Raw genomic sequence first — 17,511 nt, 5'->3', positions numbered from 1 at the left:
GGGAAGTACTTCCAAGAACTGTTGATTAGTGTACCAGCATCACATTCTGTATATGAAGTGAACATGGCATCTCAGTAGTTAGAGTGAATCTTACTTGTTAGTGGCATAAAAATGATGAGTCGCTGAGACGTGTCAAGCTGGTTACGGCTATTTATATCAGATCTTCCTTATAAAAGCATACATTCCGTTTTATGATGCCCTTAAATCCTACAATATTTATACCACAACACCACCAACGCAATAACAATATGCTACCAACACGCCACCAATACAATACCACCAACAGACCACTAACACACCACCAATACAACACCAACAGACCACTAACACACCACCAATACAACACCAACATACCACTAACACACCACCAATACAACACCAACAGACCACTAACACACCACCAATACAACGCCAACATACCACTAACACACCACCAATACTATACCACCAACATATCACTAACACACCACCTACACACCGCCAATACACCACCGATACAACATCAACAGACCACTAACATACCACCAATATACCACCAACATGATTTATTCCATATGTTCACACATCATTACACTGACTCTGTCAACTGAACAGGTTTAAAGAAAACACTTGAGGGATACAGTATGGAAAAATAGCTGTTGGTGTGTAGTATTAGATTACATACAGATGTCTGTATGGCGGTGATCACATACATTATGGCTCTAGGAGATGATTATATACAAGATGGTTGTATGAGGTGAAATATACAAGATGTCTGTATGGGATGATTACATACAATATGGTTCTAGGAGGTGATTATATACAAGATGGTTGTATGAGGTGATTATATACAAGATGTCTGTATGGGATGATTACATACAATATGGTTCTAGGAGGTGATTATATACAATATGGCTCTAGGTGGTGATTATATACAATATGGCTCTAGGAGATGATTATATACAAAATGGTTGTACAAGGTGATTATATACAAGATGGTTGTATAAAACTATCATCTGAGGGATGGCCGTAAGAGGGTTTCACACACAAGGTAGTTACAGAATTTTAGTGATCGCTGGAAGAGATCAATGATTGACGAATCAATACACAGTTGTTTATTTTGTAACTACTTCAGGTTTGTATTGATATGCAGTTAATTAAATGGTGATAAAAAAGAAAACATCTATTTCTTAAATAACACAAGCAAGTGAAGCCAACCATAATAATCATTACTGACATAGCATGTGCTGTCAAACTACTCGAGTGTAAAATTGTTCTCCGCCTTTTGCTTTGAGATTGGCTGACTTTTCTGTTTCCTAGCAGCTTAGAGCGCTCATCTATATTATAGAAAATGTACTTATTCATCGTGATGAGTTTTTGTATTTTTATTTGAATGTGAGAATTATTTGATGTTGCAAACAATTACCTTATATCAACAAACAACTTACATCAAAAACACACACCGAGCCATATGGCAGTTTACTTTGCTCTACATTCAATGGTTTGCTTTTATATTTTATACCTATATGTAGCGTAATTCTTTTTAAAAAACCAGTCAAATCTATTCCATATTTCAACTACTTTTTAATTTTATTGTTCTTTAATTTCTTTTGCAATTCTTTTAGGTATATATTTGAAAACATGTTTATTTAGTGAGGTCCTTGTTTGGGAAAGAGGCTGTTTACTGCTGACCTAGGTTTCGGTTGTGTTGATATGTGTTGATCTTACATATTTTGTTGAAAAAATATGATTGACATCACTGGTTGGTTGATAGCGAGTGTCGCACAAACTTCCCAAATAAAATGTCAATCTAGTAGTGATTGGCTATATGGTAGGCCGAACACTTTTCATCGAAGAACTCAAACTAACATTTAGTCAAGTTTGATTTTAGTTTTTTGCAGCATTCCTCCAAAATTAGTACATAATTTATTAGCTCTCTTTGAGACAAAAATCACATCAAATCAAAAATCACATCAAAACTCTTACGAAACAACAAATGTAAATTTGTTGTTTAATAAGAGTCTTGCCTTGATAAAGAATTTAAATTTGTTGTTAAGGCAAAAATGTTTATAAGCAATGATGAGTTTATGTAATGATTCCCTAAACTATTTCTACTGGTTTTCTAGTTTATAGATTTCAACTTTAGAAAATAGCTTATAATGTTTGAATAGACTTCAATTTCATGCTGAGAATTGCTTCCACATGTATTTCAGTGTGTCAAACAATATATAGCCTACATAACAGCACGCTACAACTTTATTTGAGTGAGACACTCGGGCTAATTACATAGACTAATATATTTATTTTACATTAAAATTTGCCCTTTAATACCGGTATAAAATATATTATTTTGACTATAGCAATATTTTGACCCTGGGATGTTATTTTTTGCAAATTTAACTAAAACCATAGTTTGTACGCGAATGAATGTAAAACATACTCAGTCGTGCAGCCTTAACCTAAATTCTCTATCTCGGAGGTATTGATGTTTGATGAAAAAAACACAAAGTATAATGTTATTAACTAATAAAATAATTTTTCATTACACCCTCACTAAAAGAAACTTTTTGTAGGAAATTCCGTTGTAATATTTTGCTATTTCTGCAGTATACATGTTGAATAATTGTTTGCTCGTTAGATGATGTTTCTACTGATTGCTGTAAGGGAGAAGTAGACATTTAGTATTTTCATCTATTGGAAGGTTTCATGTGATTTCATATATCAATTCTTTAAACATTCTTGTATCAAAAGTGTTGTGTTCTCACTGTAATGTTCTTTATTCCAGTACTAAGTTTACAATGAATTGGTAAAAGACAGCCAAGTATAGTATGTATAAAGAGCTGTTATAGCAAAAGTATTATCCTTGAATTATACATTAAGCAAGTAAATTTGATATGTAATTATTCCATAAATAACCAGCAACGTATAATACTATAATGACATAGTAAATTTCATTCACAGTGTAATGCATTGATTGTCCATTGTAATGTCCTAACACAAAGTTTATACACACTAGATGATAATTCAGGTTTTTCCTTTTCTGAAAGTAATATTTAAGTTTTTGCTCTATAAAAATAATAAATTTGACATGAAACAATAAAATATTTCAAGGTGTAACGTAACTGTAAATGCTCACGATTTCACTAATAGTAATTTAATAAGAGTAACTTGTTTATCATGTTTTTCAAAAGTTAATCAAGCTTTACTTTAGTCAAAGTCTTGTTATAAACACTTTTAAGAATCTCACCATTGTAATCTCATTCAATCCAATCAAAGGTAGCAAATATGGATGATTCGATATTGGCAAAAGGTGTTACTAGCCATTTGATAAACCAAAAATTATACATTACTATCAATAAGCTCAGTGTTGCCCGGGCTTTTATTTTCAACCAGATAGTCCGCAGGTGGGTGCTTGGGAGTTCTTAACCCGCAGGTGGGTGCTTGGGAGTTCTTAACCTGCAGGTGGGTGCTTGGGAGTTCTTAACCCGCAGGTGGGTGCTTGGGAGTTCTTAACCCGCAGGTGGGTGCTTGGGAGTTCTTAACCCGCAGGTGGGTGCTTGGGAGTTCTTAACCCGCAGGTGGGTGCTTGGGAGTTCTTAACCTGCAGGTGGGTGCTTGGGAGTTCTTAACCTGCAGGGGGGTGCTTGGGAGCTCTTAACCTGCAGGTGGGCGCTTGGGAAGCTGTTCTTAGAAACCAGCCTAAATTTTTTGAAACCAAATATTTTAATAACTTGGTGAAAGGCACAAAGCAGATGCGCAGAGAGTTTGGATGAAATTAGTAAAAAATGTGAAAATGCATGGCGTTTACTCCGACTAACAGAGAAACACACAATGTCAAAGTGAGATTTATTAATTTACACTAAAACTGACTAGCTAGGGCACAATTGGTTCTGCTATAACAGGTAAATCACAAAAGGGAAAACAACCCTATCATCTAAAATGCATAAACCATTTCTATTATTTTCATAACCATTACAAGTGTCTGTGGGGAGTTATATGAAACAGTGAAAATGTGCTGAGTGTTATGACAACTCTTCAATTATGTTAACACTTGCTCAATCCTCACAGAGTGGTACTGGCAGTGTATGGGATGTCAGTCGAATTTTGCTGTCTATCAAAATACTAAGCGCTTTCACTAGGACATACTAAATATTACAAAAATTAAAACTACGTTACAACATATTACAAAAAATAAATTAAAAATTTCAATATTGCATTTCTACAGTCCTGTTTAGAATATCAATCATTTTTAATAATGAGTTAGTAGCAGAAGATCAAGGAAAAGTACTGACCTCAAAGATTGTCTGGCATGCTCAGACAGCAGAGATAAGTTAAAATGTTTGTAAAGACTGTCAAAGCAGCTCGGCAATTAAGTGAGAGCAGCTTTCATAAAAGTTCTTATTGTGCAAACCTTGAAGTTATTGTTATCATAACTTTGATATTTGCTAACTGTTCTACATTCCCACACTCAAGCCCAAAGTGTCGTTTACAGTAAAACCATTGTAAAACATTTGAGCAGTTTTAGCTGATATGCTGAGGTGCTTTCTGGTCACAAAGTACATAAATAAAACCAGCTGTACTTTACAGTTTGGAAATTTTGCTAATTAGTTGCTATCGGCATATGAATTTATGAAATGCAGTTATTTTAAACAATAAAAGAAATCATTAGTTTATGGTTAACAAGCCGCAAGAATATGACAAAAATATTTTTTCATGAGGCGACGTAAATAGCAGCGATGATGCAATATCCTATTTTAGCAGCACCCCAAATCTTCAGGGATTTTTCATTTCAGTTGGTGTTGTTTATTCGTATCAGTGACTCATTAGCTGCTTTCCTTTCACACTCGCCATTTTAATAGTTGTCCTTTCTGCCAAAAGTCATCCAAAATCATTCCAGAAATGAAGCATTTTTCAAATTTTTAAATATTGAATTGATGGACAAAATATCTAAATTATTGTAAAAACATTTGTTAAAAGATTTGCAAGTATTTTGACCAAAGTTATCAAATTTGTAGCCTTAAATGTTTCTTTTTGTGGAGGAACCTTTTGTTTGCGTAGTTGAATATTTTACCTATAGTATGCCATAATTTAAAAAATTTTTGAATATATATTGTGTCTGTTTACTTGTGAACTATTTAATTTTAACTGAAAAGATTTTAACTTTTAATTTTAAACTTATAGTATTAGAGAAGTTCAAATAAACCACAGAAACTTTTTTTAGTTTCTCAAGTAGCTTGTAAATGCTGCAGCATACAAAATATCAATCACAGTACCGCTTCGTAAAATAATTTTGTAGCTGATAGGAATGTGCTGACAACTCTTGTTTATAAACATCTTAAAATTTTTAAAGATTTTCGTCTGGTCAATAAATTAGTTCCTGTTGAATTAGCAGCTTAGTTAGCTTTTAGCCACAACAAAAAAGCTCTGCAAATTGTATCAACCTGTATGTATATCAAAGATAGCAAATAGAAAAAAGCTATCAATACACCAAGATTGATCATTTTTTAACAAATGCAAGGTTTGTGCATTTGTTAAATGGGATTTAAAATTTAAAACTTAAATTCAACTTTAAAATGCTTTTCTTTCAGCATGCCGAGCAGCGAATATTCCGCCAGCTTAATCGGTCAAGATTTATTGTAGATTTTACGAGACTTTCCAAACATGATTTCCGTCTTTTCATTTTCTTGGCATGTAACGAAAAACATCATTTTTCTGATGATTGCTACTGCCAATTGAAGGTTATGCATACGATACAACTCAAAATGATGTGCACCAATAAAGTATGTGCTGCTGGGTGTATCTTGTGTGATATAAGCAATCAAGTGTTTATCTTTTAGTTTGAATCATAGACCTATTAACTATACTTAATATAGTTAATAATATAGTTAATAGGTCTATGGTTTGAATTATCTACAAAAAGTGAATGCGCAATCACCGACTGTATAACTTTACAATGCGTTAAGTCAAGATAGATTATAGCGTCATATTAAAAAACTGAACCATGTATTTGAATGGCAGTTGTCAAGAAAAAATACAAGATAAGAAATAACTCATGGCACTTTCAATTGGCCAGTTACAAGATTGTAGCAAAAATAACTTATCTGTGGGGATAAATTGGATATCAGCCTAAGAATTAAATAGATGCACCGATTGAGCAACTGATCAACATCTCTATGTCTATGTACAAACAGTTATAAACAAAATACGTAGATCGTAACTGAATATATATAATGACTAGAAAATATAACAACTTGGTGCAATCTATGTAAAACACAAATGAACTGCCTGATGCTCACTAGTATTCAATCTTGGTCGGAAGCTAGTCAATTGTAGGAGCTATCTGATTGAACCCGATTGAATAGTCTTCAATTTCAACAGCATTTCAACGTCACCAAAACACTTTTGGTGATGCTTTGGCAAGTATATTACTAAAACAAACTACAGAAGTTTGTGATCGATTTGTCAGCATTTATCCTGACTGAGTTATAATCTATTTACAAAAAATGATTTGGTAAAAACCAGGATTTACAAAATCTGGATTCGTTGATTTGTAGCAAAACTAACGGAGCCTACTACACCATATAAATTGCTGTTGAATATGTTAAACGACAAAACCGTTCCAATGCTACAGCAGGAAATCCAAGTTTTCATGCCTAACTTGTATAAGGCTAGACCAACCACGAAAGAAGTAAGCATTGATATTATTGCACTAGCTGATGGCTGCCGCTTTGGGTTGCACAACTTCTGTAATCAGAAAGCGAAGCTGTTTTAAAAACCGTGTCATAAAATTGTACAAAGCTTTGATTGCTGTTTCTGTTTGGCATCTCTAGAAGAACCTCTCATGATAGTGCTTCCCCTCCGTAAACTGTTGCTACTAGAAGTCGAGCGGGAAGTGGTTGAACCGTCCGATAAACAAGCGTACTTCCTTTTCTGGAGTTTATGCAGTGTTTGTCGATAGAAACCAGTAATGGAATTCGTCACACCTTGATCTTTATTTTCGCGTATAACTTTTTCTGTTATTCCGAGCCGATGCAGTTCTTCGAGTGTCTCCTTTTCATCCGAACCACTGGAAGACAAAGCTTGATATGGCATTGCCTCAAATTTATGTAAAGGTTCAGGAAAGGTCTGTCCTTCCAGCCACTCATTTCTAGCAATGTCAGCGAGTGAAAGCCTTTCCTTAGGCTGCCGTTTCAGAGTATTTCTGATAATAAATTGGCAGCTGGCAGCTACGTATGACGGAACTGTAAAATTTCCTTCTATGATGCACTTTTTAAGTTTGCCAACAGTGTCAGCGCGGAAGGGCATAACTCCCGTCACCATAAAAAACAAAAGTATGCCAATAGCCCAGATGTCCACATATCGACCTTCGTAATGCTCATCCTTGAAAAGTTCGGGTGCGGCGTATGGTGGAGAGCCACAAAATGTGTTGAGAGATTCTCCTCGTTTTGAAATGGTTGAAAAGCCAAAGTCCCCGACTTTAATTATAGTACCGCTATAGAAGATGTTTTCCGCTTTGAGGTCACGATGGATGATATCGTGGTCATGCTACAACAGCACCACATAACAGCAACATAAAAAAGCATACTTAGGAAAAAGGTATTATATAACAAAAGACTCTGATAACCAAAATAACTGACTCACCATAAGTCAGCAATGTGTCCTCCTTACTCAATACCATTTTTGAAAAATTGAAAAATTTCATTTTTTGAAAAAATGAAAAAACTTCTCAAAAAAGATCTTGATTCAATCTAACTGAAACCATCATAAATAGAGCAGTTAGTTTCAATGGCAGCATCAAGCCTTACTCCATATCAATGACAGTATAAATATATAAACTAAACAGCAGGTGGGATTTAATGATCTCCCAACTTCCAATCACAACAGAGTGTTAGCCAATCTATTTAAAACTCTCATCTTCATATGGTGACAAAAGCTTTGGGCACTTTATAGAAAGCATGAACATAGTGGGGCAGATGAATTCAATACAAACTTTTTGCCTTTCGGTCTGTGTATCGTTGACAGACCAATGAGCTACTATTTTATATTCACTAGCCAATTTTCCACAACTTTGACAAAAGGTTTTTTATGCGGAAATTAATTCCTTGGTTAAGGTAAGCATTACTCTGTTCTTATATAGAGTGAAACACGCTTAATCAATACCCACTAAGTTTACTCTCCGGCTCAGGATGCGTTGCAATCAATCTTGCGACACCGCGTTCAAACTGTACATTAGATTTTTTTCATCATCAGAACTCATTACTCTCTGAACAAGAGGTTAGCAGAGCGGACTACTATTAACTAGCAACCTTAATACACTGTAAAACATCTAATTGAATGCCACCTTTAATTGAACGCCACCTCTATTTGACCGCCACTATAGGAAAAGGGTTGAAAAATAGGGCGCCACCCTTCAATTGAATGCCACCTCTATTTGACCGCCACTTTGACATTCGTTGATCTTTCAAAACCAAAAGTGTCAACATAATCGTACTAACAACAACTCGGTTACATCAATAACAATTAATTTTTTCGTTGGTTCTGTTCGTATTGAAGTCCGTTTTCCAATTCCAAAGCTTTTCATTTTTTCATTAAAACTTAGAAAGCAACATCATAGAAAGAATTAATAGCTGCATCAGGAAAATAGCAGTTTTTTGTTAAACACAGTCTTAACACTTTGATCTAAGTGCAAAATGGTTTACTTATAATTACGATGGAATCTGTGCTTTTATTTTCAGACTATAACTAGCACAAATGCGGCTAAAAGTTTATCATTATTTTTGCGACAACTTTTCCAAATAGTAGCGTGTAAAAGTTTTGCTCTGTTCAAAAAATTTGTTTAGACGCTAATGTTGTCTAGTTCAGCAGTTTAGAAAAAAATTGAGGCCAGTAAACATTGTGGAAGGCATTGAACAACCAAAAGACGTTTGTTCCATCGAAAGCAACAATCAGATGTTAATTTTCGTTTCTGCATGTATTATAAGAATAGTTTGTCCATGTTACTTGTTCTTGAATACATATTTGTAGCATTTGATAGATTATTATTATTGTTATACAGCTTATAAATTTGCAGATTTATAGCATACTGTTTGACAGCATCATTGCGGTTATCTCAAAACAGCTTACAATGGATTGATGCTCATAACCCCTTTTTTTGTTGCACATAAAAAGCTAGTTTTGGCTTCAAACTGTAGCACACGTATCCGTGAGTGCAATGACTTTTTATGTAACACCGTTAGATATAGTTATAAAATAAAAACATGCCTTCAAATTTAGAAGAAAGAAAAATTGAAAGCTCCAACAAATTGCTAAACAGGTCACAGGGTATAATATCATCGCAGGTTAATTGCAAGCAATAGATATCAACATGCAGAGATATTTCTCATCTCCCAATGTATATTTATTTAGAGATCCATGACAAGTTGGAGGTAAGTTAGCAGATTTATTGCATACAAAAGGGTTAATGTTTCACGGTCGGGAGAAGAGTGCAAAATTTAGGCAGCACTCGCTTCATCCGTAAAGGGGTTGAATTTATTTTTCAAAGTTCTAACGAACTATTTGAAAAATATAACGCCAACCTCTATTTGAATGGTACCTCTATTTGACCGCCATAATAGGGGAAGGATGGAAAAATAGAGCGCAATGACGTTCAAATTTAAGTTTTACGGTAATATAGTGGTGATAAGATTTTAATGCCAGGCACATTAATTAATGCTGCACAGGACAGGTATCACCTACCATATGTGTGACGGCTGATATTATTTGACTAAGGTTCGACTTTGCTTCTTTCTCTGGCAACTTGCCAAATGAAGTCAGCTTTGTGAAGAGTTCACCATTGGCAGCGTACTCCATGATGATGTGCATCTTGACAATGTTATCAAACACCTGAAATAAGTAGAATTTGTTAGTATACACTTTATGTATCTTTGCGCTTAAAGTTTGGAGTTTTCCTCTTTCTCCAAAACTTGGAACCTTGCTAACTTGTTTCATTTAAAAACATCCTTAACAGAACACTTGGAAGTAATACTAAAGCATAGTTTTTAGATTGGCTATTTCATTTTCTTTTCATTTCTTATTGTCTTCACTAATTCACTTCCTCTTTTAGGTAATAGTTACTGAGCTTTCTCTTTGCTTATTGTAAAAAGTCATTTTTGGAGAATCGGAAACATCCTTAAAAATTAGCAGACTTTGCACACTGACAGTCATCGTCATGCTTGCCTGTTCTTAGAAAAGCTACGTACGCTATTTGTCGGGGTGACTACCACTGTTGAATTAACACAAGTAGGAACTTTGGTTATGCCAGCTTTCGCCGGCTGACCGGTGGTCATTTACGTTAGTTATAGAGCTTCAATAACGAACTTCTTACCCTACAATTGCTAATTATGATATAACAAATAAAAAGATTATTAGTTAGGATAATTAACAAGATACTAAGCTTACCGGTTGCTCATTATCGTAGGAAGTATCATTTCTTGAGATTTACAAACATGAAAAGAAATCAACAGCCTAAACTATTTTGTTGTCATCAAAGAAACAGCTTGAAGTAAGATTTCAACAACTTGCCTACATGCTCTAACCTTAGTCTATCATAGTCTGTCACTTTTTACAAGATGGTAATCCCAACTAGGAAGCTAAGTGCGACAGGATGTCAAGAGTTATCTTATCTTAGAAAAGTAAGAATTACCTCGTATAGTCTAATAATGTTGGGATGACGGAGCCGGTCCATACTTTTTATTTCCCTCGACAGTAACCTCTGTGTTTTCTCGTCGATTTTGGTTTTGTCCAAAATCTTAACAGCGACTCGTTCTAAAATCGTGGAGATTATGGAGAGTTAACAGCACACCGAGAGATGCTCCCAATGCATGACACAAATGGTTTAAGCAGTCACAAATGTCAGTTAAATATATTAAGCTGCGTCTGGCAAATCCATTATTGCGAATATTGCCCTATTTCAGAATAAGAACACGCATGATTCTTTAAATATTTTAATAAATACTTTCTGTAGTACATCTGTGAACAAAATAATTCAAATCTCGAAATAAATCTGTGAAGTTTCTAATTTTAAATATTATATGATATCAAACTATCTATATCATATTATATTATATCATTTCATTTATATTCTAAGCTTATTTATTTTCAGCAATATGAAATTTTTTTTCTGATTTGCTTCATTAGCTTGATAAAAAACAATACTTATGGTTTTTATAATTCATATATACTGTTTTTATTAAGCTAATGAAATAAATCATATTTGTTTAATTCATAAACATATATGATTTGTTTCATACTATTCATCTATAATTTATCTGTCTTGTTTGCATGATGAATTTAAAATCAATACCATCTGCCAAAAGAGTATTGTCAATAGTAATTTTTTATTATTCTATGTAGAAAGTACAAACTTTCTACTACAAACTAAAACTACAGGCTTGCTGTGTGCAAATGATTGTCAAAAAGCTAGTTTGACATTGCCAAGCTTAACAGATATATACATATTTTTAGATACGAATATATTTGTGGGAGAGATATTCAGAATGTTGCACGTTTTGTTTCCAGTTTGATATTTTAGCAGACTTCCACCATCAGTTTGTTGAGATGTTTTTGAATATGAAAAAATAGATTAAAAAATAAAATTGGATTTTAAAAATGTGTGACAGATTTACATGTTAGTGAGTTTTTTTTAATTATATGAGTTTTTATTCAGCAACTTTCATTTTTGCAACTAGTAAACTATTTACATGTTATGGAAAATAAAACAATACATTTGACAACAACTAGATAATGTTTTAATCGCTTCAAGATTTTATATTAAAAGTACTTATTATGGCATCGCTGACATATGATGGGGAGGTATTTAAAATGTTAAACCTCTAAGCCATGTTAGCATTGGCTACTGTAACTGCTGTCCCATCCTAAACAATAACTGCGTTAACCAATGAATATTCAGTAACAAAATGTTGACCGAAATACCTCATAACATAACACAATAAATTTTAAACAAAAAGACAGCTTATTATAAACTAAATTATTTAAAATTATTTTCATTATGCTATCAAAAAACATATTTAAAAAAAAAAACAATTTCATATTTTATACTCGGTCAGGGAATGTAGCAAAGAAATACCAGCTGCTCACTGTATTGATTGCTAATTTAGTTATCATACAGTGAGACAGGATTTCAACGAGGAAGATGCCACTGAACTCCTAACAACACCGCATCACTGATTATTAAGTGAAGATCTACAGGTGACTCACCCCTTGTCAGTGAGTTTACTGCTATTTTTACTTGCGAGAAGTTTCCCGTCCCGAGATCACCTCGAAATCTGTAGAAGCCAACTCTCTTGTGGAGCGTTGTCTCCTTTAAGCACCTTGCATCATTGTCTACGCACAATGTAGGATTGCGTATTGACAGTTCATAACAATGGAAAAAGTTATAGATGCGTATAATATCACTATGTCATGTTATACTCATTGTTTTTACTTTTGTATTATCGAACAAAGTATTATCTTACAATAAATTAATGAAGCTCTCAATAAAAAATTTTTAAATATTTTTTTATAACATCTATTCATAACCATATCGCCTTGACAAATTTATATAAACCATCTATACACTATATGTATAAATCTCAGTGTTTGTGTCGTCTGTTATTCTGTGATTCGGTCTGTCCAGTTATAGCTATTAAAATCTTGGAATGAAAAGCTTGCTTCTTGCTGGATTTGAACTCACGAAAAGTGCAACCGCAAGCTTGTACACATATACTTAAAGGTTTAATTTCAATGCGGTAAATGTATACACGGTCCAACTTGATTACTATTAAAACTTACTAACATTTGCAATAAAAAACTCCAAACTGATATGCCAAAAAACATCACAGGAGTTAGAAAGGTTAAATGAATATAAAAAGTAACACAGATATGGCCTAAATTTATTATTGCTAGTGTTTAAGAAGTCTGGTATGAAAGAAAAGATACAGGGGAGACAACGGCATAACCATATTAGACGCTCCATAGTAAAATAAGAATATACTGTTCATAATACTGGAAAAAGTCACGGATGCATATAACGTTTCTCTAAACTACCATGTCATGATATACTCATTGTATAAGATGACATAGTAATTTATGGAGGAGATAATAAGTACATACGGAGGAGATAATTTAACTGTTCATAAGGAGTCTTGTGGCTGTCTTCGGTTTCCTCGCCACTCATGCTCCTCTGGGGAGTCATATCAGGCATTCACTAACGTCTATCCATGAACTAATACCTTTACTATATTTGTCCAAGCTACAATCAACAATAGACAAAACAATGAACCAATATTAATAATCAATTTGTGATGTTATTATGGCCATAATAATCGTATGCAATGTTTTGTAAGCAATATGACACTGGATTAACAATGACAGGCCGAGGTACGAGTAAACATGTGTACATAGAAACGATAAACAGTAGGTGCGTTGCTAGTGAAAACACACAAATCTTTATAGTAAGTAAATGTAAAAGGAGTCAACTATCTGCGAGAATATGAATTTAATATTTCGAGCAACTCTTTTGTGGTAAATGGCTAAATTAGATGTAGGGCGCATAATGCAGCTGAGGTTAAGTTTTTGCTCTTACTACGCATGTTAATGGTTTTTATTAAATAATTTTTTAGCTAAAGAAATTGGTAACAACACATAAGGCTGGTTTACGCGATATCGCGGTATGTCGGCGTTATACCCACAATACATCAGTGATCGTTTGAGGTAGCATTGTTCACACTATTACAAACCCATCCACATTTGCATCGGCGAGTAGTCCGTGACGTAGCGTGTTCATTACACAATGTGGTCGCTGAAACGATGAAAGGTAGTCTCGCAGCAACTATCATAAAGGGAATCATGGAATAAACAATCCGCGATGACCAATCACTATCGTCCAAGTGGCGCCCGTTGCACAGACTGCGGTGGATGTTTGGAGAAATATCGGGAAGGTTTGACAGCTGCAATTTTTGTCAATATATCTGCATTGCATCGACGATGTCATCAGTTTATGGTGAACATAGTCGACAAATAATCACTGAGAATACAACTCTGACACAGCAACACAGTTTGAAGCATCCTATAAGCACGATGTGAAGAAAAGAGATATAACGGTATATAGAAACAATTCACAATGACACAGCGAGGTCAACAGGGGTCAACGAGGTCGGCAGACAGTTTGTACCTTAGAGGGCATTTGAGAGTCCGTCTATATAACTATAGTTAGACATGACATATGAAGGACACATCCGTGTTTCTTTGTTAGTTAGGTTTGCACAATGCCACGGATAACGAGAGTCTCGTCTGAACAAGAAGTTGCGATACCTCTGGAGGTCTTAACAATCAATACGATAGGTGGACCAGAGGAATGAAGGAGACAAAGAGCTGACAAGTAGAAGAGCATATGGCAGCTTCTTACTAAAGGATAAACTACTTAGAATATAGCTGAATCACAGTTTCAAAAACTAGATCACATATTTTTTATGAAATTGAAGCAAAAATGTATTTTTTCTGAGCCATTCTGAATTTGGTTACTCATTCTGTTTTCGAAGTGGAAAATGAAACAGTTCAATGTGAACTAATAATGACCACGGAATAGCAGTTACACATACATTGTGTGCCTCGATGTCAACTTTGATAGTAGAAGCTAATCTCTAGAATTCTTAAGAAATCTATCAGTATACACAAAGTTAGCTAAATACAAAATTATCGCATAAGATTATTATTAGGTGTCAATGTCAATTGGCTTCATATATCATTGAATATCCTTTTTATGTCTCAATGTAAGTTAAGAGCTGAGGCTTAGGAATTTGAATCAAGAAGTAATGCTTTTATAACAGTTCAATTATATATTTATTAGAATTGAGGTACTGGGATACATTATCAAACGGACCATCTTATGTTACACTAGCAACAGTGCTAGCAAGTTGAATGATTGGCTGTGTGGGTTTCATCTAACCTATTCATTCTTCCAGGCTTGTTAACAATTCAAAGACTTTTCAAGTTTAAAGGCTAATCCCATGGGTAAGCAATTTCTTTGCATCACAAAGAAATATTGGTAGCGGATAGCAGAAACTGTGGTTGAAAAAAATTGGTCAAAGATAAATAGAAGTGAATGTAAAAAATTGTGACTAATAATTTTACGGAATTTACCACAATATATTAACTGTTATTAAGTATTTTTGCCTCGTCTACCGAGCCTTGATAACATTTCCATGTTAGACAAGCAACTTTTAGAAACTATAATGCAAACTGTAAACTTATAGACTATTAAGTTTGCATTCTGTGAGACCAGCAGTAGCTGATGAAATACTCTTAAAGAGACTGCGAAACTGCATTTAGGAAGTAGTTTGCTAGTTGTTCAACTAGATCCAGTAATTTATAGTCTCACAGTTATAATAACTATCACTAGTTCATCGCTCTAACAGCTTAAAGAACTGTGACACAACTGCATTTTTCGATGAAGCGCAACTTTAGACATGAAATCAGTCAATTCTAAACAGACCTGAGGAACAGCTGGAGACGATTTCTGCCAAGTTGGCTGTTTGTTATTATATATAGTCTTTCTAAAACCTCAGCAAACTTTTGTATAAAAATCAACTCGAATGGCAAAGTTAATCAGATAGTTTATGACCTTGGTTCAAGGTCATGCAGTAGCTTGTCAATGTTAAACTAACATAAAACTACATTTGATAGGCAAACCCATCACTGAACTGCATAAAGCTTTTCTCTGTAGACAGTCACGACCCTCATCTCTTGGCAGTCCAGCATCTACATTATGAATTTACGTACAATCCTATGAGCAGCCATTACAATATTGGCATTTTACCAAAACTATAAACTCTAAATATTCTCTATATTTGATAAACTTGTTAAAGAAACTTAAATTGCAAGGAGAAACAGTGCGACTTTTCACTTTTTACGCGAAAATATGAGTTCGCAAAGAACTTCATTCAACGCGTAGTTTTCATGCAATTTAGTTCCCGGTAACTGAAGGTGCCATAGTCTTCCTACTTGACATTGGGCTGGTGAACTGTTGGCTGATAAGTCCCGATATCACTCTGTGACTTAGTTTTGTTTAGATTTCCTATATGTAAATGGTATTCAGTGTGATGTGTTTGGATTATTGGTGCTTACAATTTTAGAACTCCCACTAAGTTTTGCCTTGCTTGGTGTACAGGAACGTCTGCTGGCAGTAGGTTCCACAATAAATATCTATTCATCTTATCTTATATCTGTTCTTTTATCCCAGAATATTGGTATTTATTCTTTTTCAAATATTTCAAACAATGTTTTCTATTCCGTGACACCAGCATACTACACCCACCATCATATGTTTCAGTTTATAAACTACCTGTTACTACAACCTACAATTAACTATTAACCATTTTTGACTTGACCCTACATCTTATTGTTTTCTACAAGGATTTGATATATTATTGAGAACTAAGACTACGCTAGCTTTAGTTTTTAAAAAGATACACTGGCTTTAGAGAACTTAGGACAGAAAAGTGAAGACTGAACGAGTTAGATTAAGACAACTCCAGGAAAGAATATTCACTCACCTATAATCATGAGTCAGGAACCTTTGCTGACTTCAACGGTTTCCGCTAGCACTTGGGACAAACAGCTGGTAAAGATTCTTTAGTCGACACACAAGATGCTCTGTTCAACGTGACACAAAGTTCGACTGTACGAGCAGGAAAGAGCCTCAGTGGTCGAATAAGCAGCGGATTATTCCTGTTGTGTGCCAACAAGAATAACAGCAGCGAATCAATAATAGCCAAGGTTCTATAATGGGGTGCATGACAACCTATCAGCTATTGTTCCTCGGCTATTGTCCGTATAAGCAATCAGTAGAGATTAATAAAAAGCGAGGCATTAGCCCGATGGAATTTACTTAGACAGTTAATGCCTAAATGAAATCTATTCCTGGAGAGGTTCAGCCATTGTGTGAATTGTGAATCTATTTGGTCGTGGAAATGAATCTATAATGCTCGCGCAATTAAAATACAAACATATATAGAAATTAAACACTCATGCAACACATCAATGCCTTTAAACTTTGAACCCATACTGACCGATGCTAGCAAGTCATCAAATGCCAGCCTTTACAAAAGGTCAATAAATAGGAGTGATAAATTTGTTTTAAAAATAACCTTGTGTAGCTTTGTATAATGTATGGTTAGTGGTGGTTTAGAAATCGTTGAACCAATGTTTCACTGTTATGTAATCGCTATTTATAACAGGAAGTGTCAGGACATGCCGCACACCTAGGTCCTGATTTATACTATCATACCGTAGGTTGTTGAACTCAGAGGTAACAAGCAATATTTAAAATCAATATCTTCAGCTCAGTTGGAAACTAAGTGGCAGAACAGAGATATGCGTGTTCATATTGGGTATTCCTATAGGTACTTGATGGTAAATTACAGGAAATTGTGATTATAATTGACATAGCTAATATAACATACTTTTATATCCCAATATCATTTTATATTAGCTTGA

General features: G+C 34.4%; 1 protein-coding gene across 1 annotated transcript; it reads right to left on the bottom strand.

The window, feature by feature from the left end:
* Positions 1–6,653: 6,653 nt before the first annotated feature.
* LOC137387330 (serine/threonine-protein kinase NIM1-like) lies at positions 6,654–16,677 on the bottom strand. Its single transcript, XM_068073714.1, has 6 exons — positions 16,569–16,677; positions 13,129–13,267; positions 12,235–12,360; positions 10,661–10,782; positions 9,715–9,861; positions 6,654–7,524 (listed from the first exon to the last, which is right to left on the bottom strand). Exons 2-6 carry the CDS (start codon positions 13,217–13,219, stop codon positions 6,760–6,762), a joined length of 1,251 nt encoding a protein of 416 aa, XP_067929815.1. The 5' UTR covers positions 13,220–13,267; positions 16,569–16,677; the 3' UTR covers positions 6,654–6,759.
* Positions 16,678–17,511: the final 834 nt, after the last annotated feature.

This window comes from Watersipora subatra, chromosome 2 (genome assembly GCF_963576615.1).
Source record: "Watersipora subatra chromosome 2, tzWatSuba1.1, whole genome shotgun sequence".
NCBI classification, from domain to species: Eukaryota; Metazoa; Bryozoa; class Gymnolaemata; order Cheilostomatida; family Watersiporidae; genus Watersipora; species Watersipora subatra.
The sequence above is the reverse complement of the archived record's forward strand: the minus strand, read 5'-3'. Positions and strand labels throughout refer to the sequence as shown.